General features: G+C 30.2%; 2 protein-coding genes across 4 annotated transcripts in view; both read left to right on the top strand.

Annotated features, from left to right (window-relative positions):
• The first annotated feature begins 7611 nt into the window (after positions 1–7611).
• Positions 7612–17111, top strand: LOC111029586 (integrator complex subunit 3 homolog). Of its 3 annotated transcripts, XM_022308641.1 has the most exons (10): positions 7612–8391; positions 8503–8619; positions 10156–10233; positions 10328–10630; positions 10812–10868; positions 11743–12001; positions 12066–12187; positions 13337–13606; positions 14632–15339; positions 15412–17111. In XM_022308641.1, the coding sequence occupies exons 3-10, from the start codon at positions 10207–10209 to the stop codon at positions 15571–15573; spliced, it is 1908 nt and encodes a 635-aa protein (XP_022164333.1). In that variant the 5' UTR covers positions 7612–8391; positions 8503–8619; positions 10156–10206; the 3' UTR covers positions 15574–17111. The 3 variants fall into 3 exon arrangements, with proteins under 3 accessions (XP_022164333.1, XP_022164351.1, XP_022164343.1); XM_022308659.1 differs by lacking the exon at positions 10156–10233 and having other exon boundaries at positions 7613–8391; XM_022308651.1 differs by lacking the exons at positions 7612–8391; positions 8503–8619 and adding an exon at positions 8977–9426.
• A 1499-nt stretch (positions 17112–18610) lies between these two features.
• LOC111029602 (probable cation-transporting ATPase 13A3) overlaps positions 18611–20878 on the top strand; it is a 28636-nt gene continuing 26368 nt past the window's right edge. The window contains exon 1 of the mRNA XM_022308693.1: positions 18611–18710. The gene's annotated coding sequence lies outside the window, so the exon portion shown is untranslated. The remainder of the gene's footprint in view (positions 18711–20878) is intronic.

The raw sequence follows: 20878 nt of genomic DNA, 5'->3' as shown, positions 1-20878 counted from the left end.
TATAAAAAATTGATAATTTATATATATTATTGTGGTATGGTTTTATTGATACTCAAGTTCGGTAGTTAATGCTATAAAGAATAGTATTGTTTCAACATCAAATATTAATTGATAAATAGCTCTTCTAATGTTGGTTTATAAATAAAAAAATTGTATATGAAAATATTCTACAAGCTCTTATACGAGTATAACATTAATTCAATCTCTAAGAGTTTGATAACAATACATTCATCGCTCCGCTCAGAATGTAAAAGAAGATTGTAAATAATAAAAATGTGGGTTCTCTTTCTATTACATGACAATCCGTAATATATTTAAATATTTTTTATTGATTTTTAAAATCTATGGGTAAAAAAACCAAAAATGACAGGAACATAATTTCATAAGAAATTTCTCAAAAAAGTGGGGCCCATAAATAACAATAAAATATGTCATATACATATAGGTATACGTATACACTATACATACCAAATGTTAGAACTAATTTTCCATATTTTGTTGATGAATTATGATAATCAATAATTAATTATATCTATATGAAACTTATTTTAAGTTTTTTTTTTTATTAGTTTTGAAGGGAAGCACATCGAAGATTATGGTCATTACTCATTAGCATTTTGTGGGGGTTCACAGCTGGTTTTGAGCCACAAGTGAGTATATGGGACGAGGATTCGTCGGCTCGTCGCTAAAACTCTGGTGGTAGCTCATCCAGGAGCGATAGTCGGACAATACTTGATGATATACGTTAACGACTGCCAACCGCGGCACACCTGCAGGCCCCGAAAATAATTATAAAAACTGAAAATCTTAAAAGTTATTTTTTGAAAAAATTTAATGAACCTTCGGATGATCATTGTCTCACTCGAATTGTGAGATATTTAGGTTAATAAGGCCGATCAAAATATAGATTTCTCCAGCTTAAATATTTCTCCATTCTTGTATCTAATAGTCTAATGTATGATCATCGAACAACTTGATACACAGTCGTCAATATAGTTGTTAATGTTGTATTACTTGTTACTAAAATAATCATATATCAAATATATATGTTCTTAATATTAATGGTAAGTAAAAAATTACATGCGATTTATAATTAAAATTGTTGAAAGTGGGTCGTTATTTCGTCGTTTTTTCGTGCATTTAGACCAATAAGCCGAAGAAAAAATATATATTTCAAGAATTATAATTTTGAAAACATATGAGAATTCCTTATTCTTTTTTCTAGGTTATATAGGGGAAATGAATTTTCGATTTTGTTTTTAGTAACACTAAAGTAAAGGTGACTTTATTGAAAAAAAATCATTTCGTACTATACTATAATTAAACAATACAAAAAAATCGAAAATCAATTCTTACATAATCTAGAAAAGACAATAAATAATTCAAATATGCTTTCAAAATTAAATTCGGGCATTTGGTTGTGGGTGAATTTTTCTCTCACTTTTTGGAACTTTCATGATGACATTTTTTTTATCGCAGAATATGGTGACATCGTAACTGCGCGTATGTATACGTAGGCGATTTCTTCTCTGAAAAATCTTAGCCGTAGTTTATCTTTAATTATTACATAAAGCGTCCAGGGGACTCACGTACACAAATGATCAGTTGCCCAAATCTCACCCCTTAAAAATGGTTCACTTTTACAGCCTTAAAATATAAATTTATTATTTAGAATAATGACTGACACACAGCTATATTTTATACTTTTATAGATTATAATATTATAAAATATTATTTTGATCTATTATCAGTGTTAGCTCGTCGACATCTACCATATTGTAATAACTATGGAACAGTTAGGTCAGGACATTAGTTTATCGGTTTAGATTAACTAAATAGTTCAAAATTATTGAAAATGGGCATAGTAGAAGTAAAGCAGTAAAGCTAAAGGACATTTTTCTAAATATTTAGACAGTTGATCCTTTAGCTTTTACTTTACTTCTACTATGTTCATTTTCAATAATTATGAAAATTTAGACAGTTGATCCTTTTCAGAAAAATACTATTTTACAGTTTCCAAACCTAAATTTATAAATAAATCGTACGTTCATGACTGTGATGTTCGCTTATACAGTAGAGCCTCGATAATCCGGACTCCCGATAATCCGGAGAAGGCGGTAATCCGGACGGCAAAATTCCATTTGTTGAAAATTAAAAGTATTGTTCAGAAAAAAATTACCGATTACTATACTTAAGTTCTACATACATATTATTATAGACATTTTTTTTTTTTGTAATTCATTAGTTTAGTTTTAATTTAATTATTATTCTTGTAATTTAAAATGCAATAAATATAAAGATGGTGAAATTAAAGTTAAATCTTAGTCATTTGAGTAGATAATTTTGAAAAACCTCCGGTAATCTGGAAAATCGATAATCCGGACGATGCTCGGTCTGAATTCGTCCGGACTATCGAGGCTCTACTGTACTTCAAAAGACGTATCGTTGGTCGTGTTGGCTATTTGGAGATCGCACGTCCATGGCAAGACATGTAGTATGTACATTATAAATAACTTAGTAACTATACATTTAGGTATAGGTGCACAGTGTTACTTATTATCAACGTTAAAAAATAGCTTCAAACTTCAAAGACCTTAGTATACATATAATCAATAGACAATAGTATCCATTTATAGAATAGGTACTAATAATTTTTACGAGTTCTCAGGGCGAAAATTAATAATATAAATTATAAGAAGGTACCTCGTACCTACTTCTCTGCCTAACATCATATTGTTATTTCGTTTTCTCATAAAATTATTTTTAACGTATACTACGACTAACGTAAATGACTACGATAAAAATGTTTACCTATATACATTATGTAAGACTAATAAGTAATGGTACATAATATTATAATTTAGCTGCTACTAAGCTAGTAAAGTGATTAGGTAAGGTACCTAACGCTTATAATATTATTATTTATTGGTAACGAGAACGACATTTTGACAATAAAAATGTACTTTCATAGTTTCATCGTTAGCACATTTTTATATTTTTATTGCTTATGAAAAGAAAATACAATTACAAAATACTCTGCAGTTAATCAGTTAATCATATTCTCATATTTATTAATCGTATTACCATTATTTCGTTTCTACTTTCGTCTTTCTTCTAATATATCTTTTTGACGTAAGACGTTTCAGGTTACAGAGTATCTGAGTATTTCATGGCAATATGATAAATTCATCTTAGCAGGGCCGTAACTGGAAACTAATTTCGGGCAGGGGTGAATCCAGAAATGTATCAAGGGAGGGGGGGATAATTAAAATATATCCAACTGATAATATTCATACTTAATAACATACTTTTTAATATCACATTAATAACCATTCTTTTGGGTAGCGGGTATAGTTATTATCGTTATAACGATAGGTACGTAACGTTGAATATAACTAGTATTTCTCACAAGTCACAATGTAATAAATTTGAATATAACAAGCTAAAGGGGAGTAATTTCTATAGAGTAACACTTTATTTTCCATGTTCTTAAATATTAAGTTAGGTATGCATGTATAGATTGTATGACAAAACCTGGGGGATAGGCCTCTAGGATATTCAAGAAAAATTAAAAACCAGTTTAATTTATTTACGAACTGAAAGTTTTAGATAGTAACCAACAATATATTATTTAAGATCATCTCCGCTAAAAGTTAAGGATCATCCAAATATTAAAAAAAAATCAGGTGCTAAATAATTATTACATATACAATGTCATGTTGAGGATTTGGTAAATTATTCAAGCATTATTATTGGGTATGGGTATATGGTGGAAAAGTTTTTAAATCTCTAAATTATTTAGATTTTGATACTCATCTAGGACGTGATATGTAACCTATGGCTAAAATGTCATTAAATGGGGGAGAGATTATATTTCACCAAGTCTGAATGTATAATAATTGTTAATAAAATATATATTACATCAAATTTTTTTGGTAAACGAGGGGGAGGAGGCAAGTGCCTCCATTGCCCGCTTCTCTGTATCCGCCTTTGCTGTATTTTACTTTATCAAATGCCTTTCAGTAATCAGTACACATTGAATATAACAGGCCATTGGGTTATAAGTAATTCAGTAAGAATCTTAAACTGATAAAGTATGAAAATGGTTGAAAACTGACATTTTTGGTCTAAATCAATGCTACATATGATATGTAAGGTTCGTAAAGAGGCATTATTTGGCTATTTTTTTCGTAACTCTATAATGTATAAAATGAAAAGAAAATATCAAGTTAACAGAAAATGTATACATATTTAGCTCCAAAATAGATAAGTGATAGACCTAACTACCTATATGATGTCTACAATATTTTTAAATCGTAATAAACGTTTACGAACGAGTATTACTACTTCAGTCACCAATATTATTAAATTATAAGTTATCAATTACAACTATAGTTTCAAATTAAAGTTTGGTGTTAGTCACGGACTAAGATTTTATATCTTAGTCCTTGGTTTTTATATACAGATAACCTTATAAAGTATAAACATATCTATATCAGACCACATGTCCACATCTATTATCTATAAAATATCTATAAACAGCTTACTCATATAATATAAACGATAAACCACAGTTATTACTTATTTACTACCTACTGGTAATTGCCAATAATATTGGTATAATATAATAGTGTCTAATATAGCTGCATCCATCTACTAGTTGATATCAGTGATTTAATGTATGATATTATCATTTTAATAGCCTGAATTTATTGTTCGTACATTAATATAATATTATTTATTATTTATATTTTATTTCAATTTTAAACATCAGTATTCGATTAATATTTCATTTCAAAATTGTTTTTAAAAATAAAAACATAAACAAGTAGTTTATATTCAATAGGCACAAATATGAAACAATAATATTATAGTCCCGTATGAAATGAAATAATGCATCACTGATTACTAAACGTCTATACTAACTAAACAAAAGAGGTCATGGGAGAAGATAGAAGATTCAGCCAGTGTTTAGAACATATTTTATTTTAAAAGCAAGCCCCTATGCTGACTATGCTGAGAAATACATTCTTTCTAGTTGAAAAAAGAATTAATTTCTATTCACTATTCATTAGCATTTAGTCCCTACGTGTACGATTGCATTCATATTCAAGTTTTTCTCAAAATCGAATAGGAAGGTAAGTACGTGAAAATGTAACAAATTCATTTAAAACATGTTGACGATGACATAATATCTTTTCATATCATGACTTGTATAAAATAGTTATTGGTTAACCGAAAACTCATAATTGTTTTTCAAAAGAACCTTAGCATATTTTAACCTATGTAAGAATTTTATCTTAAGACTAGGTTTTTATTATTTTTTTTGAAAAATTTACAACCTGTATAAAATAAAACAATTTATTAGGATGAGTAACACGATTTAAGGAAAAGACCCATTGGAATTAGAATTAGCTAGGTACTTATCCATTACCATATTATTACCGCATTGTTCTATGGCATAGAATTTATGCTATTACAAGCTGTAACAAATAATTCGTAATTTGTGTAGTTGTTTGGAGCCATAACGATTACATTGATTACAAAGAAATTAGTTATTATAATATTATAAATATTATAAGTTCTATCGAAGTATCGTTTGAATAACCTTCTGATAAAACATATGTATGATAGCGTTGGTACTGTAGAGAAGATATAGGTAAAGGTAAATATATGTTCTCGTCAATGTTTAGAGATAATTTAGTCGTTTACTGAAACAACAAAATATTATCTAACTAATATCATATCTGTGCTAATATAGTATCATAGTAGGTACACGATACGCACGTAGCTGTTCATTCTGAAATCTATTCGAAAACCGAAATGAAAAAAACTATCACATGACTACGTCCTATCACTTACATACTACAAATATTATATAGTATTATGATTAGAATGTGTGTTAACGTGTTTAAGATAATAATATGTATATTATTATATTGTACGCTAGTACACTATTATGTATTATGTCGTATCTATACAAAATATGTATAAATAATATAATTAATATATAATATTATGTAGTAGGTATAAAATGTACGATCGAACGATTGAACACACAAACACAGGCACACTACACACAGCTTATAGGTAATCGTATTTCGTTGTGTTGTAAGTGGGAAATTCACAAAATAAAGCGTATATAGAGATAATCTTAACGACACTATTCGGGCGTGTGGCACTGCTTATACCGAATTACGGTTATTGAGCCGAATATGGAACATTGAACAATCGTTTTTAATAATTGTTTAAATATTTGCACTTTGCCGTTAACACGTGTGCACATGTCGTCCCCTCAGCGGTGTAGATACAAATATACAATAATATTATTGGTCGAGTGTCAAGTGCGATGTTAGTAATAATAATTATTACTTACTTATACTGTATATCTGCATGCAGTACATGTATAATTGTGTTTTATATTTCGCATTGTGTCTTTTAAGTTTTAACCGTAATTTGATGGTACCTATCCATAATATTATATTAAAATAAAAAAACCTTTCACGCATTTTACCTATACTTTATAGGTACGATAAAGATTATTTCCAGGCTAGTCACAAGTAGTTTTATTCTATGCGAAATAATGATTATAGGTATATAGGTGTATTTATATTACCCACTGGTAGTCGCTGAACAATTGCAAAAGTTAATTATAGTTTATTACTTGGGATCGCCAACACATTAGTACATAACTATTATATATGAGACATAACATGCATTATGCAATATGCGTGTACACAAGGAAAATCATTTTAAGTGTTGCAAAAAAATTGAGTACCAAATTTGCGGGTCAATACTTTAAAAAGGTTGAGAATCACTATTGTCTCGTCAGTCTGCATACAAATATACAATATGAGTACCAGACGATACGTCGTGCGATCAGTGTAGGTCAGAATCGATTTGCTTTTTAAGTTCTAACCTATACGGATTACAGCATACGAAATACAAATCTATAAAAAGCCCTCTCCTAAACTCTCCATCATACGCATTACTATAGTCAAGTAGTCACAGATAGAATTTTGTTAGACCAAAGATAGAAATTGAAGATAAATCACAGAGTAAAAGCGTCCTCTCCCGCGCACTCCTCATAATTCATTAAAAATAAAATAAGAATAATTCATATAAACCGGTACATGGTACATCCAAAATATTAATACATTATTATTTATTAATTAACTTTACACATTGAACCCATGAGAGATTTTTTTTCTGTGCAATGATTCGGATTTTAACTAGAATAGGCTAAAAACCTTCTATGGGGGTTACTGCAGGTCACCGAGCACCAACCCCGAGCCCCTGCTAGTTAGGCTGGCGTGTAAGCTCACGCTAAGTGGCAGTTTCGGTGGCCAGTCGGCAGGTGATGTACTCATGTGGTTGACGCGAAACTGCGGAAAGGAACCCGGACTCACCCGTTCGAATCGCATATGTCTGTGGTTCGAATGGCGCCCTCGCGAAACGCCGAACATCCGTGCGAACTCGCGGTGACGTCACGCGTTCGCGCGCGCCGGCCCGTCGTCGTACCCGGGTCTCTATAACCGCGGGCCCCGCCCCCCACGCGCGTGTTCCGATAATTCCGATGCCAAGCTGCTGCCCGCAGGCTGCTCTCGCGCACGGCGCACCGCACATTATCCTATCGGGCACCGCGCATATGTTCCTAATCGCGCGTCGCGTTTGTGTACTCTTTGCTTTTATTATTTTATATTTATTCGTTTATTATTATTATTTATATTGGTTTTTTCACACACACACACACACACACACACACACACACACCCATACACAGTACACACTTCAGACGCAATCACGCGCGCGCGCACACCCCACAGATACCCTTCTTCACTCCCGAACGTGTTTTCTTCTTTTTTTCCTTCATTCTTTCACTGATTATAATTAAATCCGTTTGTTAGTCGTACGCTTTTTTTTTTTTTGTTTTTTTTTTCCGTCCGATCATAATATTTATTTATACATTTTTTTCACACACACACACACACACATACACACACACACACACACACTCGCATAACACACGCACATCATTTCGTCGTGTACGCCCGCCGCCGTATTTGCCATAATATCTTATTATTAGGACATTAGGTACAATACCGTCGATTTATTATTTTCTACTATCGCGTTTTGCACGCAGAAGCAGAACGCTCAGTTCCCTCGCGCGTGCCGCGACTGACAGACATCGTTGCACTCAACACCACAGAAAAGTCTGAAAGACGACACACACGCTTCACTGCCGCCAGTTTCTTCTTCTCTTCTACTTTTTCTTCTTCTTCTACTATCACTTTTCACCGCTGTCGCTATCGGTCTTCGCCGCCGCCGCTGTTCGATTTTAACATCGCTGGCCGATTGCTGCAAGTTTCGACGAGATGACCGACACCAACGGTAAGACGGATCGTTGGGCAGTTTGTTGCATCAACAGGACCCGATTGGGATCGAATCGCATTTTTAATGTTAATTTGCAAATGTTTTGACTTTTATTTCGTGTGTTTGTAGCCGACCGTTTCGTGTGAACACGTCCGGAGTCCGGTCGTACGAGAGCTGACCAGCGGGGACTTGGAGGCAGACGGCTTTCGAAAGAGCTTTCCAGGCTAAACACAATATTTTTACAAAGTGAGTATTTCGTGTTAGTTCATCGAATAGGTATTATTTATTGCTTTTACGATCTACTTATGGCGACCGCAGGACCGTTCTCTTTAAATGTATTATTTGGTCAAGTTGTAATTTATTTGGCGCTAGATAGATTTGTGTGCACTGGACGTGGGTAAAGCCTGAAATCGAAAACCCATGAAAAATGTGTAATTAACATGTCGTCTGTTATTTTTGGAGTTATGATTCGTGATTAGAATGGCCGAGATGGCGGGACGTTATCGAGGTGATTATCAGCTATTCTCTGGTATGTAAGCAGTCGTTACTGGTTTTATGGCGCGGTGATCATTTATCATGTTTCACCAAATCTCACCACCGGGCAGTTTCTTATCATACATCGGGGAATACCCATTCGGTCGGCAATGTCTTCTCGCTAATTTAATAACAATGTAGATTTATCTCGTTCTTTCTCAATTCTCTCTGTATCTCTCCGTCTTTATTTCTATCCGTCCGTCTATCTATGAGTTTGAGATATCGTTAGAATTTATTTTATTTTGTTGCATAAAACTGTTGTTACCGTGTATTGTGTTTACGAGTTTTCCAGGACAACGAATTCGTGTTATCGTTGTTCACCGAATTGTTCGTTTCTGAATTTACAATCTTGTCTGTGTACACGGCAATGCAGTTTCTTGGATATTTAAGTTCGCGTAGCACAGTCGTATCATAGTTCGTACTAGGTTTGTACGCACTGCCCAGTAGTCAATAGCCACCGTCGACGTTATTTAGGAAAAAAAAAAATTAATATTTAGTTTTCTATATTTTTATAGATAGGTACGTAGTGTTTGTTGTACTACACGTTTTTTACGCGACTCGTTTTGAATTGTTTATTTTTGCCTACTCCATTCGTCATTATTTCCACAATTATTTATTGATTTCAGTTTATACGTGTGTTATCTGTGGTTCACTAGGCAATACACCGTAGTATAGTAAAGTATTACAAAAATTTTAAATCTTTTATTTTGCATTCTATAAACATTTTTTTCTGAGGGTTTCATTCATTTTTTCTCTTTCATATATATAGGTATATATTATATGAATAAAACAATCTTCAAATGTTAACTTTGTTAAGTAGATACAATTCATCAGGATCTGAAAATGTCTTGCGGGAAAGTGGTTATGGAGAAGTGTTCAAGAATCTACTTTATAATATAATTAAAAATTATAGTAATTCACAAAATAAGAAAACAATACCTTACCTAACCTAAGATACCTTCTTATTATTAATGTTGATTTATTTCAAACCGTTTCCCTGCATTTATATTCCTCCTTACCTTTTTAAACTCTGTTTAAAAAATACATTTTTAATTAAATTAGTTGTGTATACCTAATTTTTTTAATTTTTCATAAAATATATTTAAATTGACTTGCCTGTAGGCATTATTTATTTCGGGTTGAATTATGATGATGGTTGTGAGATGTAAAATATACTTGTCATATCTTTTAAATTTAGATTTAAGTTTTTAATTTTATTTGCTAATTTTGTCATTTTCCTTCAAATAGGTTTCCTTTGTATATTCTCATCCTTCTTTCCTGCATTACTGCCAAACTATTATGTCACAAATGAAACGAGGCCGCAAGGTATTTACTAAAATAGCAAAATTTATATAGAATAAACAATTTTAAAAATTAAACTATTGTTTCATAACCTAATTCATAACTTGTTACAATACAGATAACGTATACTAGCATTGAGGAGAGATACCAACACTTGGAACTGTCTACTTTGCAACAACAAACATATAGATATAATAACCACAACGTGGCGGATAAACGTGTTGGATCTACTATGGTGCCAAACCGAATATTTGTCGGTGGTTTATCCAGTGGCACTTCAGAACAAGAATTGCGAAATTTCTTTTCAATTTATGGAGAGGTTAAAGTTGTAAAAATTGTCAAAGATAAAGCTGGTGCTCTTAAAGGATTTGGTTTTATTACTTTTGGCTCTGACGAAGAAGTTAAAAAAATTATTGATGCTGTAAGTTAACTTAAATTTTTGAATGAATCCGTCAAATATATTTGAAACTTAACATACTTTCTGTAATTCAGTTGGTATTATTTCACTTACTTATGTTTGGTCATTTCTAAATTTTATTTGCTACATTCACTCTTTTCTCAATTTTTACTTTAATTTTGTTAACAGCATTTTTTTTTTTTAGGGGCCCGTTCTGATGTTTAAAGACAAACGTATCAACATAGCTCCTGCTTATGAGAAAGTATGTGTTACATTGTTATTTTATTTTAATTTTTTTTTTTATGATGAAAAAGTTCATAGTTAATTTTTATCGAGCGTGTACCTATATTTAAAAAAGAGACATTATACAACAAAATAAACTGAGTACCTAAATTGATATCAATTATAACTCTTGCAGTTAGCTGTATCCATATGTATGTTCTTAGTCCAGAGGCGTTAGCTATGTTTGTAATGCTAAGTTTCTAATTTTAATCATAACATTTTTTTTTATTGGTGTCATTTGATAACTATTTTATGTTTGTATTTGTATGTGTTTGTAATTAGTTTTATTGATACCTTATCTAAGAATTTTAGAGATAAACATAGTCCATAAAATTGGTGAAAATGATCAATTCATTATTTGATTACTTAACATTTAACAACACATCTTTTAAATAGGATTCCAGCTTAATTTTAAGTGGAATTAGAGCAGGTAATATTTATTACTATACAATAAGAAAGTTCTATAATTGGTCATTTGTATAAATTTGAGTATTTTTATTGTAGGCGCTTGCTTAAGTTCTAAAAATGAGAAGTTTTAACTCAAAATAGTATATAAGAAAAAAATGTATTTATAAATATTCTATATACTTAGGTCTTTATCATTATTCAATGCTAATTAAGTTGACGCCAATAATTTTAATGTTTGAAGTAATATTTAATATCTAGATCATGACTTATCCAAACAAAAGATTGATTTTTTTTTGGTTTAGTGCCAATTAGGCATGATTGATAAAAGTTTTAACTAAGTATGTAAATAAATGTTTATATGTCAATAAGTATTGTATAAGTATACTTTTTAAATATGGTGTGTTCATTAAACATGTTTTTTAAGCTATTTTAATTATTATTTTTAGGATACCAAAAGCAATTATGATTCTAACAACTCTCCTCAACAACAATCACACTTAATGTCATATAGTAGTCAAGTTCAGCAGTATTCAGTTCCTCCATTGCCAACTCCGGCTCAACCAATGTTAGCACCAGTTATGTATACTTATCAAAATGGAATGGCTTTTTTTAATATGCCAATGAATGGGAATACTTCTGTAACACCTCAACCTCCTGGTCAACAAAACTCGTCATCGACAGAATCCCTCCCTAATGTATATGCAGGTAACTAATTAAAGATAACTATGATTATATTAAACTATCAGTTATTTTGTAATTGTGTATTTAGCTCCTTATGGAACACAAAGTGCTACTAGCATGCAAGGTTATAGTGGTCAACCTATATTCTATCCAAATCCAGTACCTCAAGTTCTGGTACAACAAGCTTACCCTAACTTACCAGTGAGCTCGGTGAGTTTATCAAGTGCAAAAATTCTTTATTTGTAATTAATTAGCATATATTTTTTTTTTTCCAAAGAGAATGTCGGTAAACCATTTGTTTTCCATCTCTCACCCCACATACAACATTGCTTTCATTAGAATCAATTTTGTATTGTTAAATATTTGAGTGAACCGACCTTATATCAAACTCAAAAGTATAAACATGATCTTAATTTTTTTAGTTAATATTCCAATTTTAAGGTAAAATATGAGTATTAAACATGTACAATATTGTACTTTAAATATTTTCATACCCATTTCACTGAAAAATTAATGTATTGTAAAAACACGAAACACGTCAATATTCTTAATTTAAATTCAATAATAGGTTGTCAACTTATTCAATATTAAAACTAACAATACAAGATTGTTTCTGCTGAAATCTAATTTGGTATTTTGCGTGTGGGTCAAAGATTTATAACAAGTAATCCTCTTGACATCCTCTAAAAGCTATATTTTTCATATCCTCATAGTTCTTAGTGGGAGTAGAGTAGAGTATGAGCTAGATCTGATACAATTATTTGGCTAGCTCAACCCAGCCAGACTCAGAATATATTTTAGACATTGATGAAATTCTGAGTATGTTATATAAATTCAAAATTTTTCAACACTGGTGATAAACTGCTAAAAATGATTATAACTATTTATTTTTTAATGGATATATAAGTTAGGGTCCTTATGGTCCATCCTATTAATATTGTCCTCATACTCAAACTCCATGCAGTTCAAATTTAATTTACCCATAAGAGACAATTATATAGTATGAAAACTAGTCAAATTTTGATTTTGAAAAAAATGAGTTTTTTGCTAAATTTATAGTTGCTAAGTTTTCCTTATAAAATAACCAATTATTAAAAATAATAGTGATCCATTTTTGTATCTACATAGACAAATTAAAAATGTATTCTTCAGAAAATTAAATTGAAAATATGGGTTATTATTAGAAAAACCAAAATATTGCTAAAAAACAATGTTGATTAATTACATTTTTTTTGCAAAAGTAACTGAGTTTTTACTTCTAATTATTTAAAAAATTGATCAGAAAAACTAATATAATTTGAAATCACTTTTATAATTTTATTTTTTTCAATTAATGTAATTTAAATCTTATTATTTTAGGTTTGTAACAGTACTCAAGGATCAAAGGTTCTTTTTTCAATGCCTTGTGATACACCATATTATCCGGGAACTCAAATGTCTAGTATGGTACCTACTCCTGATATGGCCTATCCAATGCCAATCATGTCACCATATATGCCTTATATGGTTGCAACTTCTGATGGTGGTTATCCGTATTACGATCCAGTCATGGAAAATATTCAACTTGTTCATCAACCAGTATTTACTGAACAGTGCGCAAATCCTAGGCCACCTTCATCAGATGCTTCGGTAATTAAGTAATTTAATTCCAATAATTTTACTTTGGGACTGAGCGAGTTAATAGGCAATAGATTTTGGTGATATGAATTAAATTTTATTTTCTTAAGCAAAGTTAGAAAATAAAATAATATAGTTCACTTTTTTTTTTACTTAGGATCAAAATAATTTTCTCAAAATCATAATAGTTTTCTCGAATATATTTGAATTGGCCGAGATAAATGAATTGTTTACTTAAAATGTATATGTTATGAAGAAGATTTACTTAAGTCTTATAACTTAAACTAATAGACTGAGTATGGTAGTAGTTCCTCACTGAATTTCGCTGATTACTACACTTCAGTTGACCACACTAGTTGGTGTGTAGTTGACAGTGTAAATAGGTAATAATCATTATCATATCACACTATTTATTTATACCACGATTCATCAATATTTCAATATTCCTTATGAATAAGTAGTGAATTCCCAGTAATAATTATAATATAAGGACTATTAGTGAAAAATTGTTGAAAAATTTATTGGATGAAAAATGTGTGTGAAGAATTATTTATACTATTTGTAATGGCATCAGCGGTAAAGCAATTTAACGTCACCACACTACTCAACTCTGCCATGCTCCATCTATTAGTATAATGGATATGGTTTAAGTTCTTTTATTTGCCGACCCATTTGGTATGGACAATTTCTTAAGCAACATCTTGTCAAAATTTATAATTTTATATATTTTATTTTTTAAGTAATAAATATAATAATTTTAACATGCTATTCCTACTTTCCTCATAGTTATCTTATAGTAAATTTTATTTACATTTAATTGATAAAGAAAAATATTGTAATTTAAAGTATAGTAATGAGTCAAATTGTTAAAAACAAAAACCCTGTTTACCAGGAAAATAGTGTGAGCAACATTTATGTATAAATTTTAGTATATTTTTATGTTTGTTGAGTAAAAATTATTTCTATAAGACTTTATTTTCTCGCTCAGCTCTTTTTAAAGTGTGCGTTATGTTGAAATATTGAATCTCTGGCTTTAGGTAGGACAAGCGCAAGTAATTACCACAAATCAGTTTGTATCACTGATGTCCGTAGTTAGAAATGACGAGGAAAAACCTCCGACATATACACCTGAACCTCAGCAGTTACACCTAACTCCGGTCATAAGTTTAGCAGAGCCTCCTCCACAAACAGTCTCTCAACCAATTGTTTCTAAGCCTACCACATCGTCTACACCGGATCCTGAAAAATCTGACCAATCACCCAATCAATTACTTATGACCCAAATTCAGTATAATATTAGACATCCCCCACCTTCCATAAATATGCGTCCAGAACAAAAGGACTGTGCTAAGCAACGTGGTGACGCTCATCAATATCAGGGCAACAACAATAATTTATCTATTAAGAATAACAACGACTACATGAAAAATGGACCCAAAAAGTATTTGGAGGCTCGCACATTTTATAAAACTGGGCCAACTACTATATCTCATCCCAGACATACTAATACTACTGGTCCTATGGTCAACTCATCTTTTACCAGCCCATTTTTTGTTCCTAATTCAAATTTCCGTCACCGATTTCCTAAAATGCACTATCCTGCTGTTCCTCAGGTGATGTTAAATCCAAATTATCCTTATCACAATCAGGGAAACGTACGCCCCTCTAATGGTCATCAGATGTTCAACAACAGAGGAGCCAGGTATGGCGGCAACAACTACCAAAGCAACAAGAAAAACTACAGTGTAAGAAAAAATATTGTATTGATTGATTCATTTATTTTTAATTCATCTCTTTCTTTATTTAATTAATTTTAGTCTTACAAGGGAAACAGAATCAATCGATACACATCTGACCAAGGTGATACTCCTGAAGTTTCAAGCAGTGAAGATAGTCGTACAGAGCAGATAACTAGTGTTGATATGGGCCCCCCTCAGGTAGAAGGCATGTGTTCGGACATGAGGTCAATGGCCATTTAAAAATAAAACAAAATTGCCGCTTTCTTATATGATCAAAGTTAAATAGCTCCAACAAGACTGGCCAGCTCCTAATATTTTTGATTTTTTATAGTATTATTTAACTTAATTCCCCCTCCTCAAAATCCAAAAATGGCAACGATCTTGGTCGATAAAAAAAATATATTTATATTTATACTTGCAAAATATTTTGCCCTCTGTGTTCAAAATTGTTATTTATTGATAATTCATAAACACTTAAAATAGTAGGTAGATATACAAATTGTGGCGACCCTTTATGACAAAAAAAGGCTGTTTTACTGTGATAAAAAATTATTTAAAGAAAATAAATATCCATTGTTAAGGCACCTTAAGTACTTAATCCAAAAGTCTTAATGATTTTTGCTCAATAGTGCTCGAAAGAAATTTAGGTCTTATATATCATATGTATATATATAAATATATTTATATATATTATATGTATTTTATATATTTTATCATTGTTAACATGTACTATTAATGCCGAATGTTATAGATAAATAACAATAAATTTATTAAGGACACAAAATACATTTACATTCTTAAATGTAAAATAAAACAGTTGAAATAAATATATTAAATTAAATTAATGTTTAGTAATATGTAGTCTAATACAATATTAATATATTCACTATTTACAAAAAACAAAGGACACCATAAATACTAAATATGGTAGGGAACATTGTACATGTGTTGTCATCAGTTGGTTAGTGTTAACATGAAAAACACTAAAGCATTAAAAAATACTTGGTAATAGTAACTCTATATAAATGATTTTTATTTTGTTTAGTGTTAAATTTTATCGATTGTGCAATACTTATTTAATGTGTTATATTTTTTTATACAATATAACTTTAAATTATTCAATATTTTATTGTCTTACTGAATCATTTTTAAATTAAAATTTAATTTTGAATTTATTAGACTTGCAATGATAATGTTTGACACTTACTCAAAAATATAATACAGTTAAATATAAATATGATTTCTATTATGCGTTACGAAAATGTGTTTTGGACATATAGTTTAAAACAAAATATTTCTATCATAGAGTTACTAATTACTTATTTTAAAGCTATACAAGTGTTCATTGTTCAGTTCTTCAATCTACCTTTATTTATGCGGTGTAAAATCAGTCTGAATCAAATCTGAAAATTATTTATTACAGTTTATTTAATTTTGAAGTTCTGATTTCAAGGCTAGTATTTTTTCTAAATTAATATGATTTAATTTCTCAAATATTAATCAATACCAAATTTTAAACCTGAATTACCCAAATAAAATCTTAAGATTGTATGTTATTTTAATTTTAAAGTTCAATATGATAAAGTACTGCTGTAAATGTAATACTATATATATTCTAAGATGACAATGATGAAATGCAACACAAATGACTGAAAGTTATTTTGTTTTAACATATTATGTGAACAACAGTAGTTTTATTGTGAGCCTTTGAGATTCTCGCTACTGCCAACTGAAACTTTGTTAAAATAAATTTATAATTATTAGTGGCAGGAGGGAGGAAGGGGAGATATTATTAAAGCGGTATTTTTTGTGAACAATTAGTGATCTCTGAATTACTGGTATTCATCTTTTGTATCCTATTGTAAATATAAAAAGTATGTTAGTGATGAGTTAATTAGTTTTTAAGATTGTTCAGTAGTTATTAAGTTTGTTAAGTTGCAATTATATTTATAGTTTATACTTACTATATTTATAGTTATCTAATAAGTAAATTAAAATAAATCGTTTATAGCAAAGTGAATAAAATGTTGTGTATTTGTATTCCTTTTAAAACCTTTCTTCAAATTTACTTTTGTACTTCGATACTTTTATCAACGTTTCTGGTTTAAGGTTTGTTTGCCAATTTCCCTGCCGAGGTGGGCAGTGAATAGTGCAGCAAGTTAGAATGTATCTTGCATTGCTTAAAAAATTATAACAACCTGATGTACAAACATAGTTATTTACTTGACATACAGTATCATAAGTTTGAGTCATCAGACTACAAGCAAAATAAAAATATTAAATTAATTTACTGACTGTAACAATTAAAATGATAATCATTAGGTAGTAAGTACTCACAATGTATACAGTCAGTATACTAGAAGATGGGTTAAATGGAAAAACAAAATAAAATGTACTCTCCTGGTGTCATGTTTTGGATTATTTTAAATAATCATCTTATGTCTTGAGTCCAGATTTTCAGGTAGTACATATTATTACTGAGTATAATATGCAGTTTTATAAGAATAGATAATATGGATGATTCGTTCAACACAGGAGCTTACAAGAAGTTTTTTTGTAATATTCCAGAATATTTTAGGTGTTTGGGAATATTAAGTTTCTTTAGCATATATCTTGGAATATTTTGTAAATTGAGAGAAAAGAAATACCTATTATTTTAATTCTTAATTTTGAGACCTATCTCTATACATTTATTTTATCATTTACCTATTGAATAAATTGAGTTAAAATAATTGTTGGTTTTTTTCATTTTATAATCATTTGGCAAGACTCTTAACAATAAGTGTATATTTTTGGTGAGAGAAAAAAATTGCAGACTAAAGCATACTTAAATTTTACATTTTTTTTTAATTTTAAGAGAATATTAGCATAATATTTTAACTTTTTTTAACCTAAAAACCCGGACCATAGACATCTATAAACAAATTTATTGTGCTTAGATCTAAAACAAATTGGTGAGTATAAAATCTCGTTTATTGAAAAAAACTATTGGTTACACAAATTTAACAATTATTAATGTACTAGATGTGTTATTTATTAGCGATATTACACATTTACATGATGTATATATGTTTTTGCGTTATTAAAAAGAAAAGTAGTTGATAGTAGTTTTAAATGGACTTAAAATTTTAGGAAAATAAACTTGAATTTCACGCGCTTATTGTTTCTTAATTCAGGCGAGTAATCCTCGTGTGTCATACGCCTGTCTATTATTGTATTTGGTACGCTCATACGACGTGGGTGTAGTACGTTGTAAACTACTCTACCGAAAAGACGTGTGTAGTAGAATCAAATTTGATTTTTATCAATATTTAGGGCACGTTCTCTGGCCCATCGCGAGTTAAGTGTTTAAATTTCGTTTTCAACTGCAGTAGATGGTACGTTAATTTTTTCTTAATTTATTATAATATCTTATTTATTTATATTAGTAGGTACTAAGTCAATGATATCTATGTAGTCTGTGAGTACCTATACACTTCACTGTTCGGCTTTCATAGTTTCTTATCCGGTTACTCGTACTACTTCGAAGTAGAATATTCTTATTCTATAGTAAGTTATAATTGGTACCTAACGGAGATGGTTATACTGTGATAACAAATTAGGTAATTTAAGACTTGCGAGTTGCGAGCAAACTAAGTAGGGGACACAGATTTTTTTAAGTTAAGCCGTGGAGTAGTCAAGTTTACTCTCACCTCACGCCCCTTTGTTTAAATCATATTCTAAGAGACCAAACAATTTTTTAACATGTAATTTAATATTTATTAAACGATTATAGAGAGACCATAGTGCAAATATAACGATACCGACAATACCTACCTTCAAATATCATACACCAGGGGTGGCCAAACCGTGAATCGCGTCTTATCGCAAGCCGAAAAACATTTTTACTTATAGGCAATATAATCCATACCACCTTTATAGGTATAATTAAATGAAGACAATATTATTCCATTGGTGCACAATTCAATCTGAAATTGTTGAACGTTATTATTTTTGAATTTTGTTTCGCGTTCTGCACATTTTAGTATTTTACTACTTTTGATATCTTATCTTAGGTATTAACGATGGGTAATCTAGAACCTGTTTTCCCTGGCTCATACATTTTTTTCATCATATTATAACCTCGACTCTTTTTTATCGCTGACAAGTGCAACCCCAGTTACACAGTATCCATCCAGTTGCCGGTTTGACACGACATTTTACCTTATATTATTGATATGATTTTAAAGAATCTCAGTAATAGTTTATATTTTATAAACGTCGTGTGTTATATCGTAACATAGATGTACACATTTTGTACGGACATTACTTATACAAATGGTTAATATTAATACGACTGAATAAATGGAGACCAATTTTGAGAAATACAGTGGGTACCTACCTACCTATAAAATATACTAATCAATCTTGCAAATACATCAAAATACCAAAGTGATCAGTATATAAATACACTGCAGTCTACGAGTAGGTATATTTATTAATTTGAAAAAATATAAAATTCTATCAAATGTAGACAGTTTTTAAGGCAAAAAATATAAATAAATGTAATTCATAACATTTTTGTAGGCAAATAGTATTAATTGACGGAAACAATTTCAAAATAAAAGTTTCAAAATTTAATTCATATCGTTTCAAATTTAAATTGTGTGTTAAGTAAGCTATCATATGTATGTTATACAGTAAGCTAAAAATGATGAATTTTCGTACAAATTCATAACCTTAGTATTAAATAATAATGTGCATATTTATTGTAAGTTATAACTATGTTAATGTATGTAATTTTAAAGTGCACAACAACAGGAATATAATACGAATGCGGAATGGGAATGGCAATGCATTGTATTATTTTGTACATTTTAAAAAAAATTCTTTTATTCGGTGTTTTATCACTCTGGACGACTAAACGGGGGAAGCTATGTATATTTTTAAAACAAATTTTAGTTCATTCCTGTGACCCTGTGGGGCAATATTATAATTGTTCTGCCTATCTACCAGGGATATTATAATATGCAAGTTATATTGTGGCGTAGGTGTTCAACAGCGGCCTAGCTGTAACTTGTAGATTTTTTTTAGCTATAGAGGAGTAAAAGTGTTCTAATTTTTTAGTTTCGAGTGGCTTTATGTACACGTACATTGAGATTTTATTCCAAGTATTTTTTTGTTTATATTCAGTAGCTCCTCTAGGGGCTAAAATTTCTAAATATTTGTACTGCACAGGCCACAGTTTGTATATGACGTACGAAGCCGGAAATATAATCTGCATCGTCTGCATAAAGGTATACGTATATTTGTCAAATACATAACACATAAACACATTATATTATAGGTGAGGTCCAACTATTAAACTTTTATAGATATTAGCTAGGTTATAGTGTTATACCCATTTATATATACATAAAATTAACTTTCAACCTAGTAAAAATCGTTAAAACTCAACTCAAAGTGTATTTATATACCTATAAAATAAACACCTTAACTCAACTGGTAAAACTATTATCATTTATGTGATTTTTTCAAAGCCGTAATTTAATTGCACCTATTCTTT

The sequence above is a fragment of the Myzus persicae genome, unplaced genomic scaffold (assembly GCF_001856785.1).
Source record: "Myzus persicae strain clone G006 unplaced genomic scaffold, MPER_G0061.0, whole genome shotgun sequence".
Lineage (NCBI taxonomy): Eukaryota > Metazoa > Arthropoda > Insecta > Hemiptera > Aphididae > Myzus > Myzus persicae.
The sequence above is the reverse complement of the archived record's forward strand: the minus strand, read 5'-3'. Positions and strand labels throughout refer to the sequence as shown.